Below are 20368 nucleotides of genomic sequence, written 5' to 3'. Positions count from 1 at the left end.
TACTAAAAATAATCAAATGTAAAACAAAAAAGCAAATTTTTTTGAACATCTACTATAATTATTTAAAAGTTCAACAAAATAAGAAAACAAAAATAATAATTAACATGTAAGTTAAACGCTATTTGAAGTAAAATTCATATTTTCTACAACTTTTTTTTTAAATAATCACGAATTCTGGCTAACTTCAACTGGTACTCCTACATCTTCAATTTGTTCTCCGCATTCAAACCGAATAAAATCAATGATATTTATGCCAACATCTTCGATCAATTGTTCAACTGTTACTGAAGGATCGATTAAGAAATCTTGATATATCATGACAGATTCTTCATCTTTATTTTCCATTGGTTCATCTTCGCCACGTACTCCAATTTTGGCTGGGTTCATACCTGTTATACAAAGAAAAGTCTTATAAACCTAACATATTTCTGGTTCAGATGGTCCAGTTCCCCTAACTTTTTAGTTACTCAAAGGAAAAACCCCATATGAAAATGAAGGTGGTAATAAAATCCTTGAATCGAGCCCTAGTGTCTGTGGGGCTGTTCGGAATCTACCCATTTTATATATTCTATATTACAATTTTTTTTCGTTATCGCACCTCATTTACTAACTAACTTTGGGAAGTCTAATCTCATTGGCTACGATATCTTTGGGTTTAAATTTAATTCCAAAATTAAACAGTTATGAAGAAAAGACTAGTGAAGGCGATAAGAGCAATAACAAAAATCTTGTCGAATGTAGTTTGTGTAAAATAGTAGAAACTTTGTTAGTCACCAAATATTTGTATTTTGAGTAATTGAATTATTTTTATTACAACAAACTTACCTACAATATGCTGACAAATTTGTCGCGCTACCTGCTGAACTGTACTATTATTTGATGCAGAGGTGTACGCTACTAAAGATCCATACTTTCCAGTATGAACTCTTGCTGTCATTTTTTCTGAAGAAGGATGAGTGTAACCAGCTAAGTAAACGTTCCCCGGATTTTTTAAGTAAGTTGCCCGTCTTAATTGGATATTTTCACCAAGTTTTGAAATTGTTAAAGCTGCATGATCAGCTAAAGATTTACCTTCCGGACCTATAATTGCTTTTAAATCTTTGTTGCCTAAGTTTATCTGTAATAAAAAGGATTATTTTTATCACTTCTGGTAAATTAATGTAAAAAACATCAAGCTAATAATATACCTTTGCTAAGGAATTACTATCAGAATGTTGTTGACAATGTTTCAAACAAGTATCCAACGACATTTCCACAAATGAAACAAATGATTTGTTTCTCGCCACAAAATCTGTTTCACAATTCACTTCCACTAGCAAAGAAGATTCGTTACTCATTGTAAGGCCAATCAAACCTTGTAACGTTGATCGTCCCTCTAACTTTGTCGCTTTTGACCAACCAAGCGCTTGAGCTTGTTCTTTTAACCATTTTTCAGCCTAGAAACAAAGAATTAGGAACAGGAAAAAAATATGTTTAAAAAGAATGTAATTAATATTTCGATTGAAAACTGACCAAAGCTATATCGTTGTTATTGACTTCAAGTGCTTTTTTACAGTTTGAAAACGTGTAACCGGTTTTTTTACGTAGTTTAGCCAAGTCGTTTTTGTTGAAAGTTGCTCGTAAAATGTTGTTGGCATGCAAAAGTCGAAGAAAATTTTTATGTGTCATTGTATCCGCTGATTTTTTTCTAAAATTAAAATAATATCTTAAATTTTTGGCAAAAATGTACCACTTAGACACATCTATGAAAAGTAGTTTAATCTACTCACCTTACAGTTTTCTTTAAAGTTAACGACAACTGCTATCAGCATTAAATACGAAATAACCTGCCTAAGCCGCCTGTGTAACCTCCCCCAGTCCTGTTTTGGTCAATGTGAAGCCCGTTGAGTTCGTTCAACATCTGCTCGTGTTGCCGCCTTACGATTTGATAATGTGTTATTTTCATGCGTTAATTTTTAAGAACAAGTCACTGAACTAGAGATGCAAACATCGCCGACCTATTCCTTCTTCGGAAATGGTACATATATTTACGTTATTTATCAAGATTAGCCGAGCAGAGTAAACATTAGTCAACTGATCAAATGTTGTGTTTACAGACTGATTAAAATTACTTATGATCGTCTTTAACATAAACATTTTGGCAGAAAATGGCAACAAGTGTTATTAAACAACTGCCTCCAAAAGATTTACTTTTGGAATTGCACACTTTCATAGCTAATGTTAAAAAACCATCAAATGGATCTCCTTCAGAACTTGTTAGAAAAGCTTTATCGCTATTGAAAACATTACCAGCTTCTAGAGATGCTGTTTTTGAATATCTGGGAACAGTATTTGAAAAGACTACACTTAATCACATGCAAGAACTTGAGGTAAATATTGGACTAAACATTTACTTTGGTAATTAATGTTTTGTTTATAGAAACACCTCTTTCTTTTTTTGATTGGGATAATTGTGTTTTACACTTTGTCATTGATAAATTCTTTCAAAAAAGTAGGTAATATAAGACAAAAACATCGTTTTTTTTTTTAAAGAAGAATTGTTTTTGCCAGAGAGAATATTATTTAAAGATTAATAAGAATTTTTTCTTTAGTTTTTTATTGACTTCTTAATTTTGCAGAACCGTAATAAACCTCAAAATAACTCATGTAATTCTTATGATGATTCTATAATTGAAGAAATAAACGCTTCTTTAAATACTTTTCTAACAAATCAGCCATTAGCTTGGGCTGTGATTGTTTCAAAGTGGGCTTTTGAACAATTAGGTGAGTAACATGTTTTAACTAAATTAAATTCTTTATTATCTTCTTAAATTCTGAATATTTACTTTTTTCCTGAAGGGTCTCTATCTAGTAAGTACTCTTCTCGTGGAAAATCACCAGTAAATGGATCTTTAAGTGACAGCCTTCAACAGTGGATGTCATGTACTACCACTTCGGCCCTTTTGGATATCACTATGCATTGTTTGAAAAAATTAATTGGAAATGATGAAGCACGCAATTGTATTAGTTTTTTGCTGGGTAATATTTAAAAATAAGCGTAAAATATATATTTTAAAATAGCTTAATTTTTTGTTTTCAATTATTCTCATTTTATAATTTTTTTATTTAAGATACATGTGTCAGGCATAGTCCACATTTTGACTGGGTCGTTGCATACATCGGAAGTTGTTATCCAGAAATGGTGGTGATACGAGTACTGTCATGTGGCTTACAAGAATATTCTTGCAATCCTGGAAATGCTACCAAAGTACATTTACAAAATTAATTTTATTGAAATTATTAGCAAATAACTAGTTAGTCACAAAATCACTTCTTTCAGCGTTTGTATTTTCATGTCATCAACGGCAGTTTTTCAGTGCTCGTTCATCGATAGCTCTAAAATTTTAATCGCTTCGACTAAGTAAAGAGCGTTGATGATGAGTTGGGAGTGTCTAGAGTTTATCAAGAAAGCTCAATCTTGGAAGTGCGAGCACAGAATCATAGCAGAACAGTATTTAGTGCTGATTAAAGTCTTATTTATTTGTTACACATTAATCAATCTAAATATTATTCTGCATTGGCTTTCGCCATATAGCCACTGCATTACTTATTTATCTTGTTTATTTAAAGTTAATTGTTTGTTATTAGATTCCTAAATTAAAATCTGTTGTGGGTATTCTAATACATCTTTCCGGTAGCCATCGAACAGAAATAAAGAAAGCTATGTCTGATTTGTTTAATGTAAGTAAAAAATTATATTTATTGCAATACTGGCCATGTTTAGCATTGTTTTCACATCTTTTTATGTGTTTAGTGGAGTATGGAAGAAAATTCCCGAAACGAACATCGTGACATAATTAGAGAAAAGAATTCCGCTGTGCCTTATCTTTTGCAACTAGCATCATTAGCTCCAGTTCTTTTGGAAATTCTTTGCTCAGTTATCTATCATTTAGGTGAGATTAAGAATTCATTTTAATTAATTTAGCGCCAGCATTCAAAATATAGTTTTTAGCAACTTGACATTCTGTGGAGGTTCACCCAGAGGACGGTTAGAACCTAATATTTTCTGTTGCTAAAACTTTAAAATTAACAGAGATTTTTCCTTTTTTTAGTTAAACCAACTATATTCAATAAATTGGTAAAATTTGGTGTGGAATGGGCTGAATATACTGGTTCCCGACAAGCGCTTCTTGATCTTATTGTTCATTTGATCTTATCAGTTACCTCCAATTCCGAACAACTCTTTACTTTAATACTTGATGGTACTTCACATCCTAATACTTCAGTTTCTGCCGCTGCAGAAGAGATTTTAGGTAATTCTTCGTAATTTATTATTTATTAAATTTTTAAAAAGGAAAAAATTGTCTTATTTCTTTTAAAAATTAATCTTTGTTTTAGCTCTACTTATTAAAGAATTAGAACTATTAGTGAGAGGTAATTCTTCAAAAGTACCATTTCTAGATTGCATACAAAAAAATGTTGATAATATTTTTTATATGCTTCTTAGTGACCAACCGTTGCAGACCACTACTGCAGTCACCATTTTGTCGTTTATCGGTGAGCATGTCTCAAAAGAAATTTGTTTTCTGTAAAAAGTGTATGTTTTGAATGAATTATTTTATTATTATTATTTTTTCTTTTTCATTTTTTAGGTGAACAACAGCCAACAATGTTACCTCGTTGTGTATCTTACGTATTGTTGAACTCTACAGATGATGAACATCTGGCAACTATAGTAAGACTCGCTGAAGGTTATAAAAGTTCAGTGGTATTATCTCCTGCAATATCGCTTACATTGAACGCAACTGAAAATGTTGCAAATATTTGGACTAATTTAACAAAATTAGTAAAGTGAGTCCCACTTTATTTGAAATCACAAACCACTTGGTTTAGGAATCAGAAATTTTGAACACTTTTTTTTGTTTTTGTCTAAACTTTCCTGGAGTTATTATTGTTGCAAATTGTCACTTCATTGGCACACATGCGGCGGAAGCAATTCGGAAAGTTTTATGTCGAAAATACATCTTTAGTTGCTAAATCTGCTGTATATGAAAAAAGTGGTATTTTCAGTGGGGAAAAGCTTATGAGACGTGGGACTTTTTTGGAGTTTTCAACTTTTCTTTTTTTTTTGTGCTATCTCAGCTAAAATAAAGCCTGCACAAGATTCTTATTTTTACAAAGTATTTTTGTAAAGTATTGCACACACATTTTGGTGTGGTTCTTGTCGAATAAGAGAACAACTGCTTTCCTGTTCAGAAGTGTAAACGTTTTTTTACAGTAGTAGGTTGTTGAAATAATGGAAACAAATTTCATTGATATCCTTAACTTTCACTTTATTATTCGAAATCAGAATATTGATTCAAACTTAGCTGAAAGTATTGGAGATGTTGAAGCGTAAGCGCGTTTTGTAAGAATTACAAAATTTTGTAAGTACAATACCTAGTTGGGCATAAAATCTGCTTGAAAAAAATAGGCATTACTTTATTATTTTAATTACACATATTTTTCCCCCATTCATCTTCACAATTTGATTAAACGTTTCGTTTTTGTCGCTTAAAGGGCAGGTTCCCTGATGGTAACATCAGTTCTATGGAAAAAAAAAACTCATAGGATACCAAATTTTGGAGAAAATAGTTTTCTTTGTTTATAATCAACTTGAAAAACTCTTTAGATTTCGTTATATCAGATTTTATTTATAATTTGCTCACTTTTAATGCCTGAAACTTGCAGATGGGAATCCAGTGGTACCCTTGTTTCGTTACCAATACTAAACGCCATTTACGATAACCTTTTAATTATGTCAAAATTATTATGTAAAGAAAAAAATATTAAAGTTGCTCATACAATCGCTGAATTACTTAAGAGACCAGTATTAGCGAATGGATACCAACCAAACATTCAACTATGTAGATCTATTGTCAAAGCTACAGTATCCTATTTCTATATGTGCCTTGTAAAAGCAGGTAAATATTTTAGCTATACTGTTACAAATATTAAAATCTCTTAAATTTAGATTTGTTGCAATTGCAGAGAACTTCACTCAATTAGTTTTTGTTTTATTACAGAGGGTATTGACGAGATGAAAGGATTGAGTGCTATAAATGCTATGTTGAAAAAGTTATGTCAATCATCCGGAAGTACTAGATCCTATGCACTGAGAGAATTATTAGAAAGCTCCCTTTTTAGAGCACCCTCAGTACTGTTTGGTTCCATACCACCACTTGCCCAACCTCTTATTGAAGATCCGATCAGCTTAATGATGGAAAACATGAAACAGGTAAATTTAAATTTCTAAGAAACTATTTTAGTTACAGCAACAAAAGTTTTTACATTTTTTTTTTCTTTTGACTTTTTGCTTTCTATACTATTCCAATTCATAGGGGCACACAACATTAATGGGCCAAAGACATTCATCAGTTTTTCATTCCGGAGTAATTGGAAGTGGTAAAAGAAGAGCAGTACCAGCTTGTCCTATACCCTACAACGATGTTATCCACAATAAAGAACTATTGCTATCTGTATTGGAAGCATGTTGTACCTGTGAAACTTCTCAAGGAACTTTAGACTCTGTTATATCCATCGCGTTACTGTTGGTTGAATTGATTTCACCAGATGTTATGTATAATGGGTTGCCTTGGCCTGAGGAGGATTTCTGTAAGGTAGATTTTATATAAGCTGTTACTGTATTTATGTTGGCAACATATTTTACGTTATCTTCTTACTTGAGTATTAAAATTAGATCTTTTCCTATTCTGTCATATCTTCTATCCTTAAACTTGAGTAGATTTCAGATTAATAATCGATCTTGTTAAATTTTCGAAATTGAGCTCTTAGCAGAAATATAATTGTATGTATTTTAATTTTCCTCTAGAATTCCATTTCTATTAAGTCTACGGTTTTACCACCAATACTTACATTGTAAATATTAAAATTCAAAGTTTGCTGAAAATCCGTAGAATATAAAAGTATAAACCGTGTTTTGTTCTATTTTTATTTTTGGCAAGATTTCAAGGCAGGATTAGAAAGACATTTGTGTTCGTTGTAATTTATTATAATAAATTATTGTAATTGTTTTTTTTAAGGTAACCGTTGAAAGAGATTTGTACATAAGAAGAGTTTTGGATGAAATACCGTTGACTTGGTCTCTTCTGGCATTTATTGCACATCACAGACCTGCTCTTTGCTATTGCTCGGTTATTCTTCGGGCAGTGGTAAACAAATAATTTGTTAAATTAGCAACTAAGAATTTAAATAATGGAAAAGAACTAAAAGAATATTTGAAAAATTGTATATGTAGTTATTACTGTTTTACTGTTATTACTATTATATTATTATAATATAATAATTTTATACTACAGTAGAGATGTGAGAAAATCTAAATGATGAATGCATAGATGTGTGGCTTTGCGGAATTTGCAAAGATGCTACAAATAATCTATAGAGGTAGAAACAGAATTTAATGGGAATAGATAATAGTAATTTCTCAGCGACTAAAAGATCTGTTTCACGAAGTGCATTGTGCATGGAATTTGTGGGCTAGTAAGTGATAAAGTAAGTGAACGTGTCATTTAGTATGTGCTATGATCTGTTTGCCTGTGAGTTCACAAAACACAAACTTGAAGCAGACTATCTGAGTAAGTACATTGTGCCAGTGTAAGTGTTGTTCGTGATGATGGGATGGAAGAATTGGAAGTTCACTTTTTTATTTTGTATTTCCAGTTTCACTATGATTTGTAAAAATCTTTAAAGGTAACTGTGAGGGTAATGATGAATTGAGTTTTGAGGTTATTACTTTACTGTTATTTTGATAAGGCAGAATCGCCAGGGCCTCTGAAGACTTGTAATCCAATTCCTCCTAAGGGATTCTACGAGAAATGCAGTCTTTTAATCCGTTTTAAGAATATTGAAAAGCCGTTATGATATTTCTGTATTTCTAATAAATGTTTTTATTTCAGATCGCAACCCTTTTAGGGCAGTGGTCATCGGCAAGCCAACAAGGAAGAGGTCCTGGTTACAATAAAGATCTCATCTTCACTACTACTAAAATTCTTCAAATAATGGCGCTCGGTCAACTGTTACCTCCGCCTTTTACTGCGCTAAGTGATGTTGTACCTCATATTCCACCTCATCAGGTTTTTTATAAATAAAATCTAATTCATTATTTAGAAAAAATTGAATGTAATGTTAGAATAAAGTGATTTTTTTCCTTTCAGGTTGTTCTTCTTTTAAGGGACTGTGTCTGGAACTATATGCGTGATCATGTCCCTTCACCAGCGCTATTTGGCCGTGATGCTAACGGGGTAATGTGGCGTGATACTTCAACTTCACGACCTCCTAAACAATATACTGAAACTTTGAGACATGTTATGCTTGATAATTTATCATCACTTGGAGCTTTATACCATACATTGTTTGTCAAGGATTTACTCGAAGATGAATAAAACTACGCAAAGGGAAATCGTATTATTTTTTAGTTGGCAATTTGACTGAAAGAAATATACCTGTCTCAGGTAACAGTTAACCGGAGAAGAGGAACGCATTGAAGTTTCGAGAGAATTTCGTCGAGAAGAAAGGCTCAAATGGATTAAAATAGAGAACGGAAGAACTTTCACCAACTTCAGTTTAACTTCTTGATAAATTTCAATGAAATTTATTATCTAAAAATATTGACGCGTGAATTACTTCATACTTGAGTAAAAGTGCTTATATTTCAAGTGCAGCTACTTTCCTGAAAAGTAAACAATACATAAGTCATCTCAGACTTATTTGTTCAAGAGACTCTAGTGATCAGTGATTTTAGAATTCTCAAGTTTTAATTTTTATTGTAACATCGGGATTGTTGATAACAATGATCAACAATATTGTTGATAACAATAATTCGGAATTGTTGATTTGTTGATGAACAAACTTTGTTTGTGACCTCAGCAAATAGTTGCACAATTACAATTTTATACACGTATTATCTGTTGACAAGAATGAAAATTATTAATTTAAATAGATCTTCCGATTTCCTCATTTCTCTACAAACTAATTCACTTTCACTCTTGTTTTGAATTCATTTTTGATAGTTCTTTAAATTTATAACATTGGACTTGGGATAATATAAAATAATTGTAAATATTGTCAAAAATAAATCATTTTTGTTATTACAAATTTAATAATTATTTAAAAAAAGGTTTCCTTTACTAGTTCTCAAAATAATTATTATTAATTTAATCAAGTGGAAGATTTTGATTGCCCATGAAATGCGGTTTAAGTAAAAATACTCGTGCTAGCGATCGTATATTTGATAATAAGTACTTTTTAGTTAGATCTTTGACCCCAATAAAAACTTACTGATAAACTGCATTATAATATAATAATTGAATATTCAATCATTATTGAATGCCGTAGAGCTACTCTAAAATGCATTGTCATCTAATTTATTTATTTAAAAAACTGGCTAAAACAAAAGATTTTATAAAAAGAAACAACAAATAAATGAGAAAAACTTGATGAAACCACAGAAGAAATGTATCAACAAAAAAATAAAATGTACGTATACTTTTCAGCCTTAACTTTTTCGTTGCTTAACTGTGATGAATAGCTGCATACAAAATTTGTCCTTCCACTTAACTAATTGGAAGTTGGGCGACAAGTTCGCCGAATAAAATAGGCCATTACTTTATTACCAGATGTAATTGGCTTTAGCGCAACAAAGGGGAAAGTAAAAATAATGCAAAGGCAATTTAATAATTATTTTTTAAATTGAGATTCCCTTTGAGCAAAGCCACAGTTGCTTTGAGGCCTCACTAACCTAAACTAAAATTAGTAGTTGAACGAGGTGCATACATACATCAAAGTATGTATTATGTATGTATATCAATCGATCTGTTATATCAAACATCTGTTTTTACGGATTTATTTTCTATAAAGATGGTTAATAAACTATACATACAAGATACAACCAACAATCTCGGTAAATTAAATACCATTTGTTGAGAGAAAGTTGAAATGCAGCAATAGAACTTGCCCATATTTCCCTCACTTTTTTTTTTTGTTAATAATATAAATTTTGGACAATATGTTGTGTTTTTCACTAGTATTTCGATGTATAAATGGTTAATGAATAATCCCATTAAAAATAGTTTTGTTTGCTTATACATATGTTGTCATGACTACACAGTTCGTTTGTTAAAAACCACTTGATTGCGTAGTGTATGTTATTGTGGGTTAATATTTATTCAACTCCATCAAATAAATAGTGCAGCTTTTCATGTATTAAGGAAAATGCAATTAAAAGTATCATTTCCTAAAGATGCAGAACACAGTGATACAGTGTGCTGCGTTGCGTGGAATACAACAGAGGAGGTTCTGTCTTGTGGGTAATGTAGTTAATAGATTCTTGTTAGGCATTCCCATCAATTTTATAAATATTTCATTTCTTTGATATTTAAATGTATCTTAATCCAAATAAGCAACAAAATAATAAGTATAAGGTATATTGTTTCATATCTGTTGATAGTTCTTAAAACTACTTCCTTAAATTTTTATAATATTTTTAGCGATGACCATTTATTAATGAAATGGAATCTAGTTACGACAGATTCACAAAAAGTTTGTGAACTTCCTGCTGAAGTTTTTCCTATAGATTTCCATTCATTCTCTAGAAATGCCAATATGAGAAAACAAGGGCTGGATCAGATGCTGATTACTTCTTCCGATGGTTGGTGAACTTACTACATTAACTTATTCTTATAATTTTTAATTTGTTGCTACGAAAATTTCAAATCGTTTAATCACTCATCTTGAAATAAAAAATTCTTCACAAGTTGGAAATTACAAGATGGGGTTCGCAGCGTCGCTGCAAAGTGGTAAACTTATTCATTGATGGTCAAAAGGATGTCTCTAAGCATTTCTCACTCAGAATAACATTAGAGTTACGTGTATTACCATAATTTATTCAGTCTAATGTCCTTCATTAATAATGAAGAACGATGTGTTCTAGTAAAATTGTCATTCAGATCACAAGCTCTAAGTATGTTCTTTTGCTCTTTACTTTCCCCAACATTATAGTCGAAATCATTATTTTTCTTTCTTAATTGTTTTAACATTTCAATTTGAAACAGTTTTAATTAATAATAGTTTGGAAATAATGCCAATTTCGAGGACGTTTTTTTGAAAGATCACGAGAACTCATCTTTATTTATTGTACAGTTGTGTCATCAATAAATCGAAAAATTGCACTGTCTGTTACCTTCTTGATCTAATGTAACTGGCTTTTTAAAACAAATTTTCCAAAACCCAATTTTATTCCAGTTTTGCTTCAAATTCTACCGTGCAATATTTCTATCGTCTTTTTTTTTGCTTAGAAGAATTGATTTTGATTATTTTATTTGTCTTGAAGGAAGCCTTCAATCGAGAGAGGCACTTTTGTCTCTCTAGTCACTTAAATGCTTCCTTCTCTTCCTTACTTTCTCATCCTGAAATCCTCTAAGTTTGGATGGCTGCTTTCAATGTATTGATAGTACACTACGAACTTCGAGTCATAAATAAATCGGGTGCCCACCAAGATACCAGGGACATTTCAAACAATCTATAAACTCTAAATATTTGAGCAGGCACCTAGATTGCCCACAGAACTTATTCAGTATCAGTACTCGAAACCTCCAGACCATTTTCAAATCAATTAATGAATAGTTGGATGAATGGAAAACGAAACAAAATCAAATTGGGAAAAAATTACTTCTTCCCACCGCATCACTTTCTCTAAAATTACAGTCTAATAATTGGACCTTTTTTAGGGATAGTCTTAATTCCTTTCTCTTTTATTAAAGATGTCCTCTCATTGGGCTGTATATTGGTAAAATATAGACTTGACTTTGGCCTCCTTACCCTGCTAAACATACTAACTCAATAACTAGTTAGCTCTCTCTTAGAAATTAATCCTCTTGGTATACATTTAGCATCTAGATGCTTTCCAGAAAACCTCCCAGATGTTTGAAATGGTTGTATTCGCAATTTTCTCTCTTCGGATGAAAAGGGCAATGCCAACTAATGTAGGATTCTTATTTAATTTAGGATTTCTTTTGGTGATAGACTGTTAGGCTTTTTCTAATAACTTTTATAAATTTATAAACAAGTTCAGTACTTCCTTATTGATAGCAACTTAGATATTTATTCTAAGTCTTAGAAAAACCTTTAACTTTTTCGTTAAATGTTGCATCTTACTGTTTGAAATTAGTGTGAATTGTCAAAAATCTTACATTCCAAAAATGTTTTCAATTAAAAGATTGAACAGGGAATTTTTATACTTAAAACTGTATGTATAAAACCTACTAGAATACCCTTATACTTATGTTTGGATAACATTAATTAAAATAACATGAAATAATGATTTGTTGTACTATCATTTAGGAAAATTTCACTTAATTGGAAAAAGTGGACGAATTGAAAAAAGCGTTGAAGCTCACAAAGGAGCTGCCTTAGTTGGTCAATGGAGTCCAGATGGAGCTAGTCTGCTTACAGGTATTTAGACTTGATGATATCTTAAGATATATTTTGAAACTGTAATAAGAATTGGTGACATTTAAATAGGTGGTGAAGATGGGTTGTTGAAGGTGTGGTCTAGAAGCGGAATGCTACGATCTTTGGCTGTACAGAGTAGTGGAGTGCCAATCTACAGCGCAGCTTGGAATTCTGATTCCAGTCAAGTAGTCTATACACAAGGAAAACATCTTGTCATTAAACCACTTGCTCCAAATACCAAATCTAATAAGGTGGACATTAAAAAGCATAAAGGATCTTAAAAGAATTACTTTTATGTTGAACTTATGTATGGAAAATGTTACGTTTATGCATTTTATAGTGGAAAGCACATGAAGGTTTGATTTTGAAAGTTGCATGGGATCATGTAAATGGAAGAATTGTTTCAGGAGGAGAAGATTGTAGGTACAAGGTAAATTACTGGCATGCTTTCCGTACGTTGTAGTTGTTAGAAATCACAAAACTGGTGACTTCAACTGTTATTCTAGGTATGGGATTCATATGGAGCTTTAATATTTACAAGTATGTTACATGAACAACCAATAACATCCCTAGCTTGGTCCCCAAGTGGAGAACTGTTTGCCGTTGGATCTTTTAATACGCTTCGCCTATGCGATAACTCTGGTGTAAGTATAAAGTATAATATTGAGTTAGAAAATGGATTAACATTGGGGTTAATGTACTAGTTCCTGCAAAGAGATCCTTGGTTCGGGATCTAGCTAAATATGTTTCTGGTGCTAATGACCAAGATGTTGGCGCCTTAAATAAATAGAAAAATAAATTTTATTTTATTTTTTTTAATACGTCTATGCAGTGGTCCCACGCTTTGGAAAAACCTTCCACCGGAAGTCTGTACAGCATAGCCTGGTCAGCAGATGGCACTCAATTAGCCGCAGGATGCGCCAATAAAAAATTACTTCTAGCCCATGTGATTGGAAGGTAAAGTATTAAATACTGTTGTCATTAAATTAACAAAATATCTTTAGGTAATGCGTGCTGTTGCGATAAACTTGAATAATGTTATTTCCTAAGTTTTCAAATCAAAGCTACAATTCTTATGATATCGGTTACCAATTATTGTTGGAATGTATAATGGTTTTCTTTAAATCTAAAAAGGTTTCTTTTTTTTTGTGCTTGAAACTTAAATAAAAAGTTGCCCTAAACCTTTGGTTCTCGAGAGGTTTTTAAAACACTGAAGGTTGAATGTCAGAAGTGATTCTTTAATGCAATTATCAAACTTTTAAAAGGGCTTAATTTGAAGATCAACTTAGCAATCTAGATCGCAATGTTAATACAGGGAGCGTATTATTAAAGGACTTGAATACATAATATGAATAAATAACTTTTTAAATTAATTTTAATTATAAGGTAAGTAAGTGGCAAAATCTTTTAAGCCAGTTTTATTTGAGGTAGCTGTATGTGTGCGTATTTTGAAGTGACTGCCCTTCATTTGTTATTAGTTCAGGAAGTTGTGAATTTCGCTTTTAAAATCCTAACTTTTAATAATTTCCTGCACATGTTTCGTGTTAACATTGGCGTATCCATGTAGTTCTCTTTTCAACACAATATGAAACTATTTTGAAGAAAATAAGGGTGATGTCAAAACGCGTTTTCTGCTTTACATAACAAGAAGTTGGAAGTACTAAGCTAATAAGTTTTACCAAGTAAAATGTCGAGCAATGTTTTTTACAAGTTCAAAGTTGAGTAAAAAGCGGTTGCCGAAGCTCGAAGCATTGTGTCCAGTAGCTTCATTCGGTTTGTCGTAGTTTCTTCAATCAAATTACAAAATTAAATGACTTCATAAGTAGGTGCCTGAAGAGTAAAAGAAATCATTGCTTCAGTGCCTTCTACCACAATGCTTCTTCCGTCTATACAATGCTCGATTTACAGTTGCCCAATCAAAGCTCTTTGGAGCTAGTTTTGTCTAGTTCAAATTGGTTTGAAGGTTTACCTTATCCACCATATACGGACCGCTCGCCAGTTACACTTTATCGAATACCTCGACACTTTTTTGCACGGAAAGGGTGCATAAAATGTCTTCCATTAGTTTGAAGAGCCCCAATTGAATCTATAGAAATACCTCATTTCCTGATGTAAAAAAATGCAAGGATTCTAATGCTTTTTATCTTGTTTTAAAGATGAGATTGGATCTAATTTCAATAAATAGCAATTCACGCTTAGCCGACTACCAAAAATTGAAGAAATTGATCACCTGAATTGATTGCTTTTTGATAAAAAACTTATCTCACAATTGGAATTCATTCTAAGCCCATGAGAAAATAATTTAAATGTTTTAGTTTCCAAACTTATTAAAGAACTTGAATGAAATAATAATTGCAGGCGAGTAGAATGGGGACAGTACGAAGCAGTAACCACTTCTAGAAAGGCAATAACCGTTACAGATGTGACATCTGCTGGAGGAGACACTTTAGAATTTCCAGAACGTGTTATCCACTTAGCACTGGCTTATCAACATCTAGTAGTCGTCACTACTACACAATGTTATGTTTATACAACCAACAATTTAAACACACCTATCGTTGTAGATCTTCGAGAAGGATCAGTTTCTGTACTTTTATTGTCAGAAAGGTTATTCATTGTTTCTTTGATGATAAAAACTAATTAAAAATAATAATAATAACACATTTTTAATACTCTCGATTTATGTAGGCATATGATCCTGGTGGAAAGATCCAGCATGAACGTTTATAGTTATGAAGGAAGATTGGTATCATCTCCGCGATGGGCAAGTTTGAATACAGCATCTTTAAATCCATCACATATATCATTAGGACCTGATTCTATTGCTGTACGAGATCAGGCTGATGAAAAATGTAATTTTGTTTCAGAAATTTCTATTGCAGATCGACACGCTTCAAGTTTTAGTGTTTCTTTATAATGTAAGGCAGTTATTTGTTTCAGTAATCCAGTTGGTCGATATCAATGGAAAAGAATTGGGAAATCCGATTCAACATAATAATGCTGTACTTGAAGTAAGTTTAAGCCACGGTGGCACTGCTCTTGATAGACTTTTGGCATTTGTCGATCGAACCAGGGATTTGTATATAAGTACCGTACATCCTAAACCTACAATTCCTCGAAAAATTGAAAAATTAGGTAGTTCTTTCTTACTGTATATGTGTTTAACTTACAACATACATTCAACTTCTGCTTGTTAGTAATTACAAATAGTAGTTAACAATTTCTTCAAAGCATTTTTTTTTCAGCAAAGCAATCCAACTAAATTTATCAGATTTAGGGTAAGGGTTTAAGAGAGGTAAATTCAATCAATAAGAAATCATATTCCCAATACCTAAAATCCATTATATCAAAGAGGAGATAAGTATAAGTTTAGAAAGTTTATTTTGAATTACGACCTGGCATTATTCAAAGAAACTTTCCTATAATTCCTAGTTTCTGTTCCTACATTGTCAACATGAAGTAGATAAAGAAAGGTTTACAAGTTGTGAATGTTTATCCATCCTTGCCTTGTTTATAAAGTGAACCATCATTTCCCGAGTGATCTTGTTGTTTTTCTTTTTTAATCTGTTCAAACAACGTAACTTTTATAGAAATTATAAAAAGTTTTATTATACGAAATTGATCGATCATATTAATTTCTTATGGATTTCCCTAAAGTATTTAAAATTGCTATTATTATCAATCATTCCTAATATTTTAAATAAAAGCGAAATACTAATACTGTTCGTCAACGTTCAGCAAAACAATCCAATTAAAATTAAATTTATCACATTTAGGGTAAGGGTTTGAGATGTAAGGACAATCATGATGATTCCGTGATGCCCCTACTTAAAGTTTTCTTAAAACTCGGACCCCTCACTCATCCACATCACATGCATCTATTTAAATTTATGTGCAGTTTTGATTTCGACGTAAAATCTTCGGATTCCCAAATCAGGTACCAGCACTCAGATGTTTTGTGATTAGAGATGCGCTGCATGATCATATTATTATTGCATCTCCAAGAAAGATTTTACACACATATGAGATGATGAGATGTGGGTGATGCGTGAATGACATGCCCGGTACAATAAAAATCATACGAATAGTATGATAATAGTAGTTTTTTAAGGTAAAAGTTCGGCTTGACTTAGTAAGTCTATCTTTTAATTAAGACCTAAATACAACATGTACAGTTTGTGCCACAATCCTCTTAAGCAACACGTTACAACTGCCATTTTTGGCATGCCCAATGCCCTTAGCCCCTTATTTCTTTTATGTATGCTGGTTCTATAAAAATTCTGTGCATCAGAACTACTCGTTTTCATTTCACATCTCTTTATTTCACCACTTATTCATCCCCAGTATACCTGTTTATTTAATTTGTCAGTCTTAAACATTAGTAATTATAATAACTGTATTTAATTTGGTTTGTACATTATTTTTCTTTTATATCTATAAATGTTCCAAGTTCAGTAGCCTTCGTAAAAGTACGAGAAGGATCATTTGTAATTTTTATTTTAGCAGTTTTTAGAAGAACAAATGTTTGTCAGTTGTTGTTTTTTTTTTTTTTTTTTATTCCTAAAAAGAAGATTGGATATTTTTCTCATGTAAATGGTGGAAAGAAATTGGGGAATATTTTCCTTTTCCTTCGAGTCATAGTTGTGTTGGTGATAATAGTCTAATAAATAGGTGTAAAAAACAAAATATGAGAACACACTTATCCTCTTATTAGAAATATGCCATTCGGACGTCTATACACTTTTTTAAAATGATATTAGGATGAGATACAAAAGTTGTTGAAGGCAGTAAAGGCGATTTTCAATTTTTAATTTAGTTTCTTAATATAACTAGGAAGCATTGTCCTCTCATTCAAATGGAACTCTCATCTGAATATAATGGCAGCCATACAAGACACAACACTGACTATATGGTATTATCCGAACATATTGTTTGTAGATAAAAGATTAATTCGTAAAACTATGAACACTAGAGATTCTAGGTAATCAAGACTTATCTTTTTCATTAATTAACACTATTACAATATCTTTTTGTATTCTATATTTATTTTTTATTCTTTTAGTGAATTTGGTCATAGACCGACCGTGTCTAGTTTTGTGGACAATCATATTGCTCTAAGGCGTTCAGATGGCGCCCTTGTAAGTGTTGGGATATCTCCCTATGTAGCAATACTGCATGAATTTTCGGCCAGTTCGTCTTGGAAAGAAGCGCTTCGTCTTTGTAGAATGGTCAAAGTAAGCATCGAAGAAAAAGCCAGCTGCTGGCTCAAATATATTTTCACCAGAAATATAGTTGTAGAAAAATATTTTTTTAAAAAATTGAATGTTTCAAAGGATGACACTCTTTGGGCTTGTTTGGCAGTGATGGCAACTCAAGCTAAAGATCTAGAAACGTCAGAAGCTGCTTTTGCTGCCATAAATCAGTATGATAAAGTTTTGTATTTACAGCATATTAAGGTAAATCAGTTAATTAACTATAACAACTTTGGATCTTAACACATTTTTTTTATTTATAAAAAAGTTTTTGTTGTGTCGTAGGCTATTCCAATTAGAGCAGTACAAGTAGCCGAGATGTCACTATTAGGTGGGAACATACAAGAAGCTGAGTATACATTGTTACAAAATGGCCTTATTTTTCGTGCTATTATCACAAACGTCAACACACATAATTGGGAAAGGTAACACAATAAAAAAAAAAAAAAATGACTGTAACCTTTGTTTATATATTTTTTGCATTGTTCACGCTAATTTTCTCATAGTAGTCTAACTACTTCTTCCGGAATTCTAGCGTTTTGGAGTCGTTCTATTCTTACATAATGACACACCTAGAACTTGCAAAATTTCATAGGACCTATGAAGATAATTGTATTGTATAACTACTTGGGTTCCCATAAGCAAACTCATGAACTGTAACTGTTCATCGTTACCCACTCACGAGTACTTTACAATGCATAAAAACACAAGGACACTTGAGGCTTGGTAGTTAATTCTGAATGCGTTGAATTTGGCTTATAGCCACTTTATAAGCAAATTTAATCTAATTAAGATTGATTTAATAATCGATTACTGTCTACAGGGCACTTGAAATCGCTCTCAGACATAGAACACACATTGATACAGTACTACTATATCGTCAACGATTTATGAATCGGCTTGGAAAGTCAGAGAGTATTGAAAAATTTAATCAACTTAAAGAGAATGTAAGTTGTAAATATAAGTGTACGCTGTTATTTATCAACATATTATTTATTTATCAAATATATGTGTACACTTTTTACTTTATGTAGATTCCTCTAGATGAAGAGAAAATCGATAACAAAGTAGCCATTGAGTTTGCTAAAGAGAAAGGTGAAATAAATTGAAGAGGTCAGAACAGAAAATTCGGTTACTTATGTGAATAAGTACTCTACGGATTAAGCCTGCAAAACAAGACTGGCCGGATAGTTTTTTTTTTTAAAAAAAAAGGATTATCTGTGATAAATATGTGCCTCCGGATTAAATTAGTAAATTATGAAAATATTGCTTGCATTAGATTTTAATTGAGAGAAATCAGTACCATTAATTGTATATTTATGTTATAATTATATATACTTACTTGACTAATTAACTGTATTAAAATCCTGGATTTGCATGTATTAGATTTTTTTTTATGATGAAAATAAGGAACTGAGAAGGTTACGAATCCCCTAAAAATTAAGTCAATAATACGCTATAAGCTTAGTTGGTAAAAAAAAAAACGGTTTTCTGGATAAAAGGTGTTTGTTTTGGAATGGTCAAACTGATCACTACCAAAAAGGCTCTAGAAAGAGCAGAATGTTTGGACTAATTCTGTTTGATGGGAGCTTTGAGTACCGGCCTGGAATGGAGATGCCATTTAACTGTCTCCACACAGTGCTGAAGTTAAAAGGTAGGCATAGGGAGACATCCTCAGAGTGACTAGGAAAGGCAATATAGAAGAGAGTGGTTCCTCTCAGTGTGCTAGTTCCCCTCTCTGAGACCTCTTAAAAGAAGGAATGACCAAGAGGTACAGCTTCATTATGAATTTTTTCTTAAAGATGAAACACAAAAAAAGATTATGAAACAGTAAATCTTGCTATTTTTGGTGTAAAGGAACATGGACACCCGGGGTGGACACCAGATGGAACTGAGGTAAGCAGGAATAAATTTTAGGCAAGAAACTAAACTGTAGCCAGAAACAAGAGATATTTTTATTATTTTTATACATATTATAAAAAAAGATATATTTGTTGTTTGACAGAGAGGAATCTTTGGTGTAGCGTTTAATTTATGTTCTAGCTAAAATGCTTTACAATTGCGCAATCAATTTGATGTTATTTTGTCAACATTAAATGAGATTTATATTTCCTTTTTGAATAAAATGCCGTTTATAATAATAAAAATAATCCTAATAAATAGTTGTTCCCGAGATAGAGTGATTTAGTATTTAGCTTTTGGTCTAGTTTGGAATTAAGGAACTTTTCTGCGAAAAGCTATAATTCTTGCCGTTGACGATAAAGTAAGCTAATGATTAAAAGGTGAAGCAGAAACTCATCTAGCTATAATAAATTGAATAGAGGTATGTTCGTCGTGAAGCCGTTCTTCAGAGAGTCTCTTATACGTAATAGCCCAGACAAATTAGGATTTAACCTCGGAATGGAAGGTAATAAGCTATAAATTTTGTATAAATATTTGTTCTTGTATGTAGAGAATTTCATGCTCTATAACTTTTGTAATAACATTACAAATGCCATTGAAAGCAAAGGAAACAAGAGATTTACAAAAAAAAAAAGATTTTCGTGTTCTTTGACCACTTGTTTACGGTGATGCGTAAACGAGATTCTATGAGACTTTTGGGACGACTTATAAAATGTCGACGATTTATA

The 20368-nt window shown here is 31.9% G+C and overlaps 3 protein-coding genes across 6 annotated transcripts; 2 read left to right on the top strand and 1 right to left on the bottom strand.

Moving 5' to 3' along the window:
* Positions 1-165: 165 nt before the first annotated feature.
* Positions 166-1909, bottom strand: mEFTs (elongation factor Ts, mitochondrial). Its single transcript, XM_074130973.1, has 5 exons — positions 1770-1909; positions 1513-1687; positions 1188-1436; positions 826-1117; positions 166-389 (listed from the first exon to the last, which is right to left on the bottom strand). The coding sequence occupies exons 2-5, from the start codon at positions 1666-1668 to the stop codon at positions 166-168; spliced, it is 921 nt and encodes a 306-aa protein (XP_073987074.1). The 5' UTR covers positions 1669-1687; positions 1770-1909.
* A 238-nt stretch (positions 1910-2147) lies between these two features.
* On the top strand, positions 2148-9132 carry omd (integrator complex subunit 5 omd). The gene is made up of 15 exons (XM_074130967.1): positions 2148-2369; positions 2619-2763; positions 2839-3018; positions 3111-3247; positions 3628-3720; positions 3794-3932; positions 4092-4292; positions 4378-4536; positions 4632-4830; positions 5710-5942; positions 6045-6256; positions 6360-6638; positions 7062-7190; positions 7935-8111; positions 8193-9132. The coding sequence occupies exons 1-15, from the start codon at positions 2148-2150 to the stop codon at positions 8418-8420; spliced, it is 2733 nt and encodes a 910-aa protein (XP_073987068.1). The 3' UTR covers positions 8421-9132.
* A 996-nt stretch (positions 9133-10128) lies between these two features.
* Oseg5 (intraflagellar transport protein Oseg5) lies at positions 10129-19124 on the top strand. 4 transcript variants are annotated; one of them, XR_012459406.1, is made up of 16 exons: positions 10129-10343; positions 10524-10684; positions 12376-12486; positions 12556-12737; positions 12827-12916; positions 12993-13130; positions 13319-13443; positions 14845-15093; positions 15175-15338; positions 15427-15621; positions 17320-17467; positions 17549-17720; positions 17820-17942; positions 18024-18163; positions 18274-18464; positions 18562-18613. XR_012459406.1 is itself a non-coding variant. In XM_074130968.1 (16 exons), exons 1-16 carry the CDS (start codon positions 10249-10251, stop codon positions 18845-18847), a joined length of 2292 nt encoding a protein of 763 aa, XP_073987069.1. In that variant the 5' UTR covers positions 10131-10248; the 3' UTR covers positions 18848-19124. The 4 variants fall into 4 exon arrangements, 3 of the variants coding, with proteins under 3 accessions (XP_073987069.1, XP_073987072.1, XP_073987071.1); XM_074130968.1 differs by lacking the exon at positions 18274-18464 and adding an exon at positions 18773-19124 and having other exon boundaries at positions 10131-10343; positions 18562-18685; XM_074130970.1 differs by lacking the exon at positions 18274-18464 and adding an exon at positions 18773-19123 and having other exon boundaries at positions 10316-10457; positions 18562-18685.
* The last annotated feature ends 1244 nt before the right edge of the window (positions 19125-20368 follow it).

The sequence above is a fragment of the Rhodnius prolixus genome, unplaced genomic scaffold (assembly GCF_049639745.1).
Source record: "Rhodnius prolixus isolate KJV_2025 unplaced genomic scaffold, Rpr scaffold_4, whole genome shotgun sequence".
NCBI classification, from domain to species: domain Eukaryota; kingdom Metazoa; phylum Arthropoda; class Insecta; order Hemiptera; family Reduviidae; genus Rhodnius; species Rhodnius prolixus.
The sequence above is the reverse complement of the archived record's forward strand: the minus strand, read 5'-3'. Positions and strand labels throughout refer to the sequence as shown.

Coding starts and splice junctions, on each gene's coding strand:
- mEFTs (XM_074130973.1), bottom strand. CDS start 1,668: ATGACACATAAAAATTTTCTTCGACTTTTGCATGCCAACAACATTTTA. Junction 1,437..1,512: donor ATAACAACGATATAGCTTTG/GTCAGTTTTCAA, acceptor CTTTGTTTCTAG/GCTGAAAAATGGTTAAAAGA. Junction 1,118..1,187: donor ATAGTAATTCCTTAGCAAAG/GTATATTATTAG, acceptor TTTTTATTACAG/ATAAACTTAGGCAACAAAGA.
- omd (XM_074130967.1), top strand. CDS start 2,148: ATGGCAACAAGTGTTATTAAACAACTGCCTCCAAAAGATTTACTTTTG. Junction 3,248..3,627: donor ATCCTGGAAATGCTACCAAA/GTACATTTACAA, acceptor GTTTGTTATTAG/ATTCCTAAATTAAAATCTGT. Junction 4,831..5,709: donor AATTTAACAAAATTAGTAAA/GTGAGTCCCACT, acceptor TGAAACTTGCAG/ATGGGAATCCAGTGGTACCC.
- Oseg5 (XM_074130968.1), top strand. CDS start 10,249: ATGCAATTAAAAGTATCATTTCCTAAAGATGCAGAACACAGTGATACA. Junction 12,487..12,555: donor TGGAGCTAGTCTGCTTACAG/GTATTTAGACTT, acceptor ACATTTAAATAG/GTGGTGAAGATGGGTTGTTG. Junction 17,943..18,023: donor TGTATTTACAGCATATTAAG/GTAAATCAGTTA, acceptor GTTGTGTCGTAG/GCTATTCCAATTAGAGCAGT.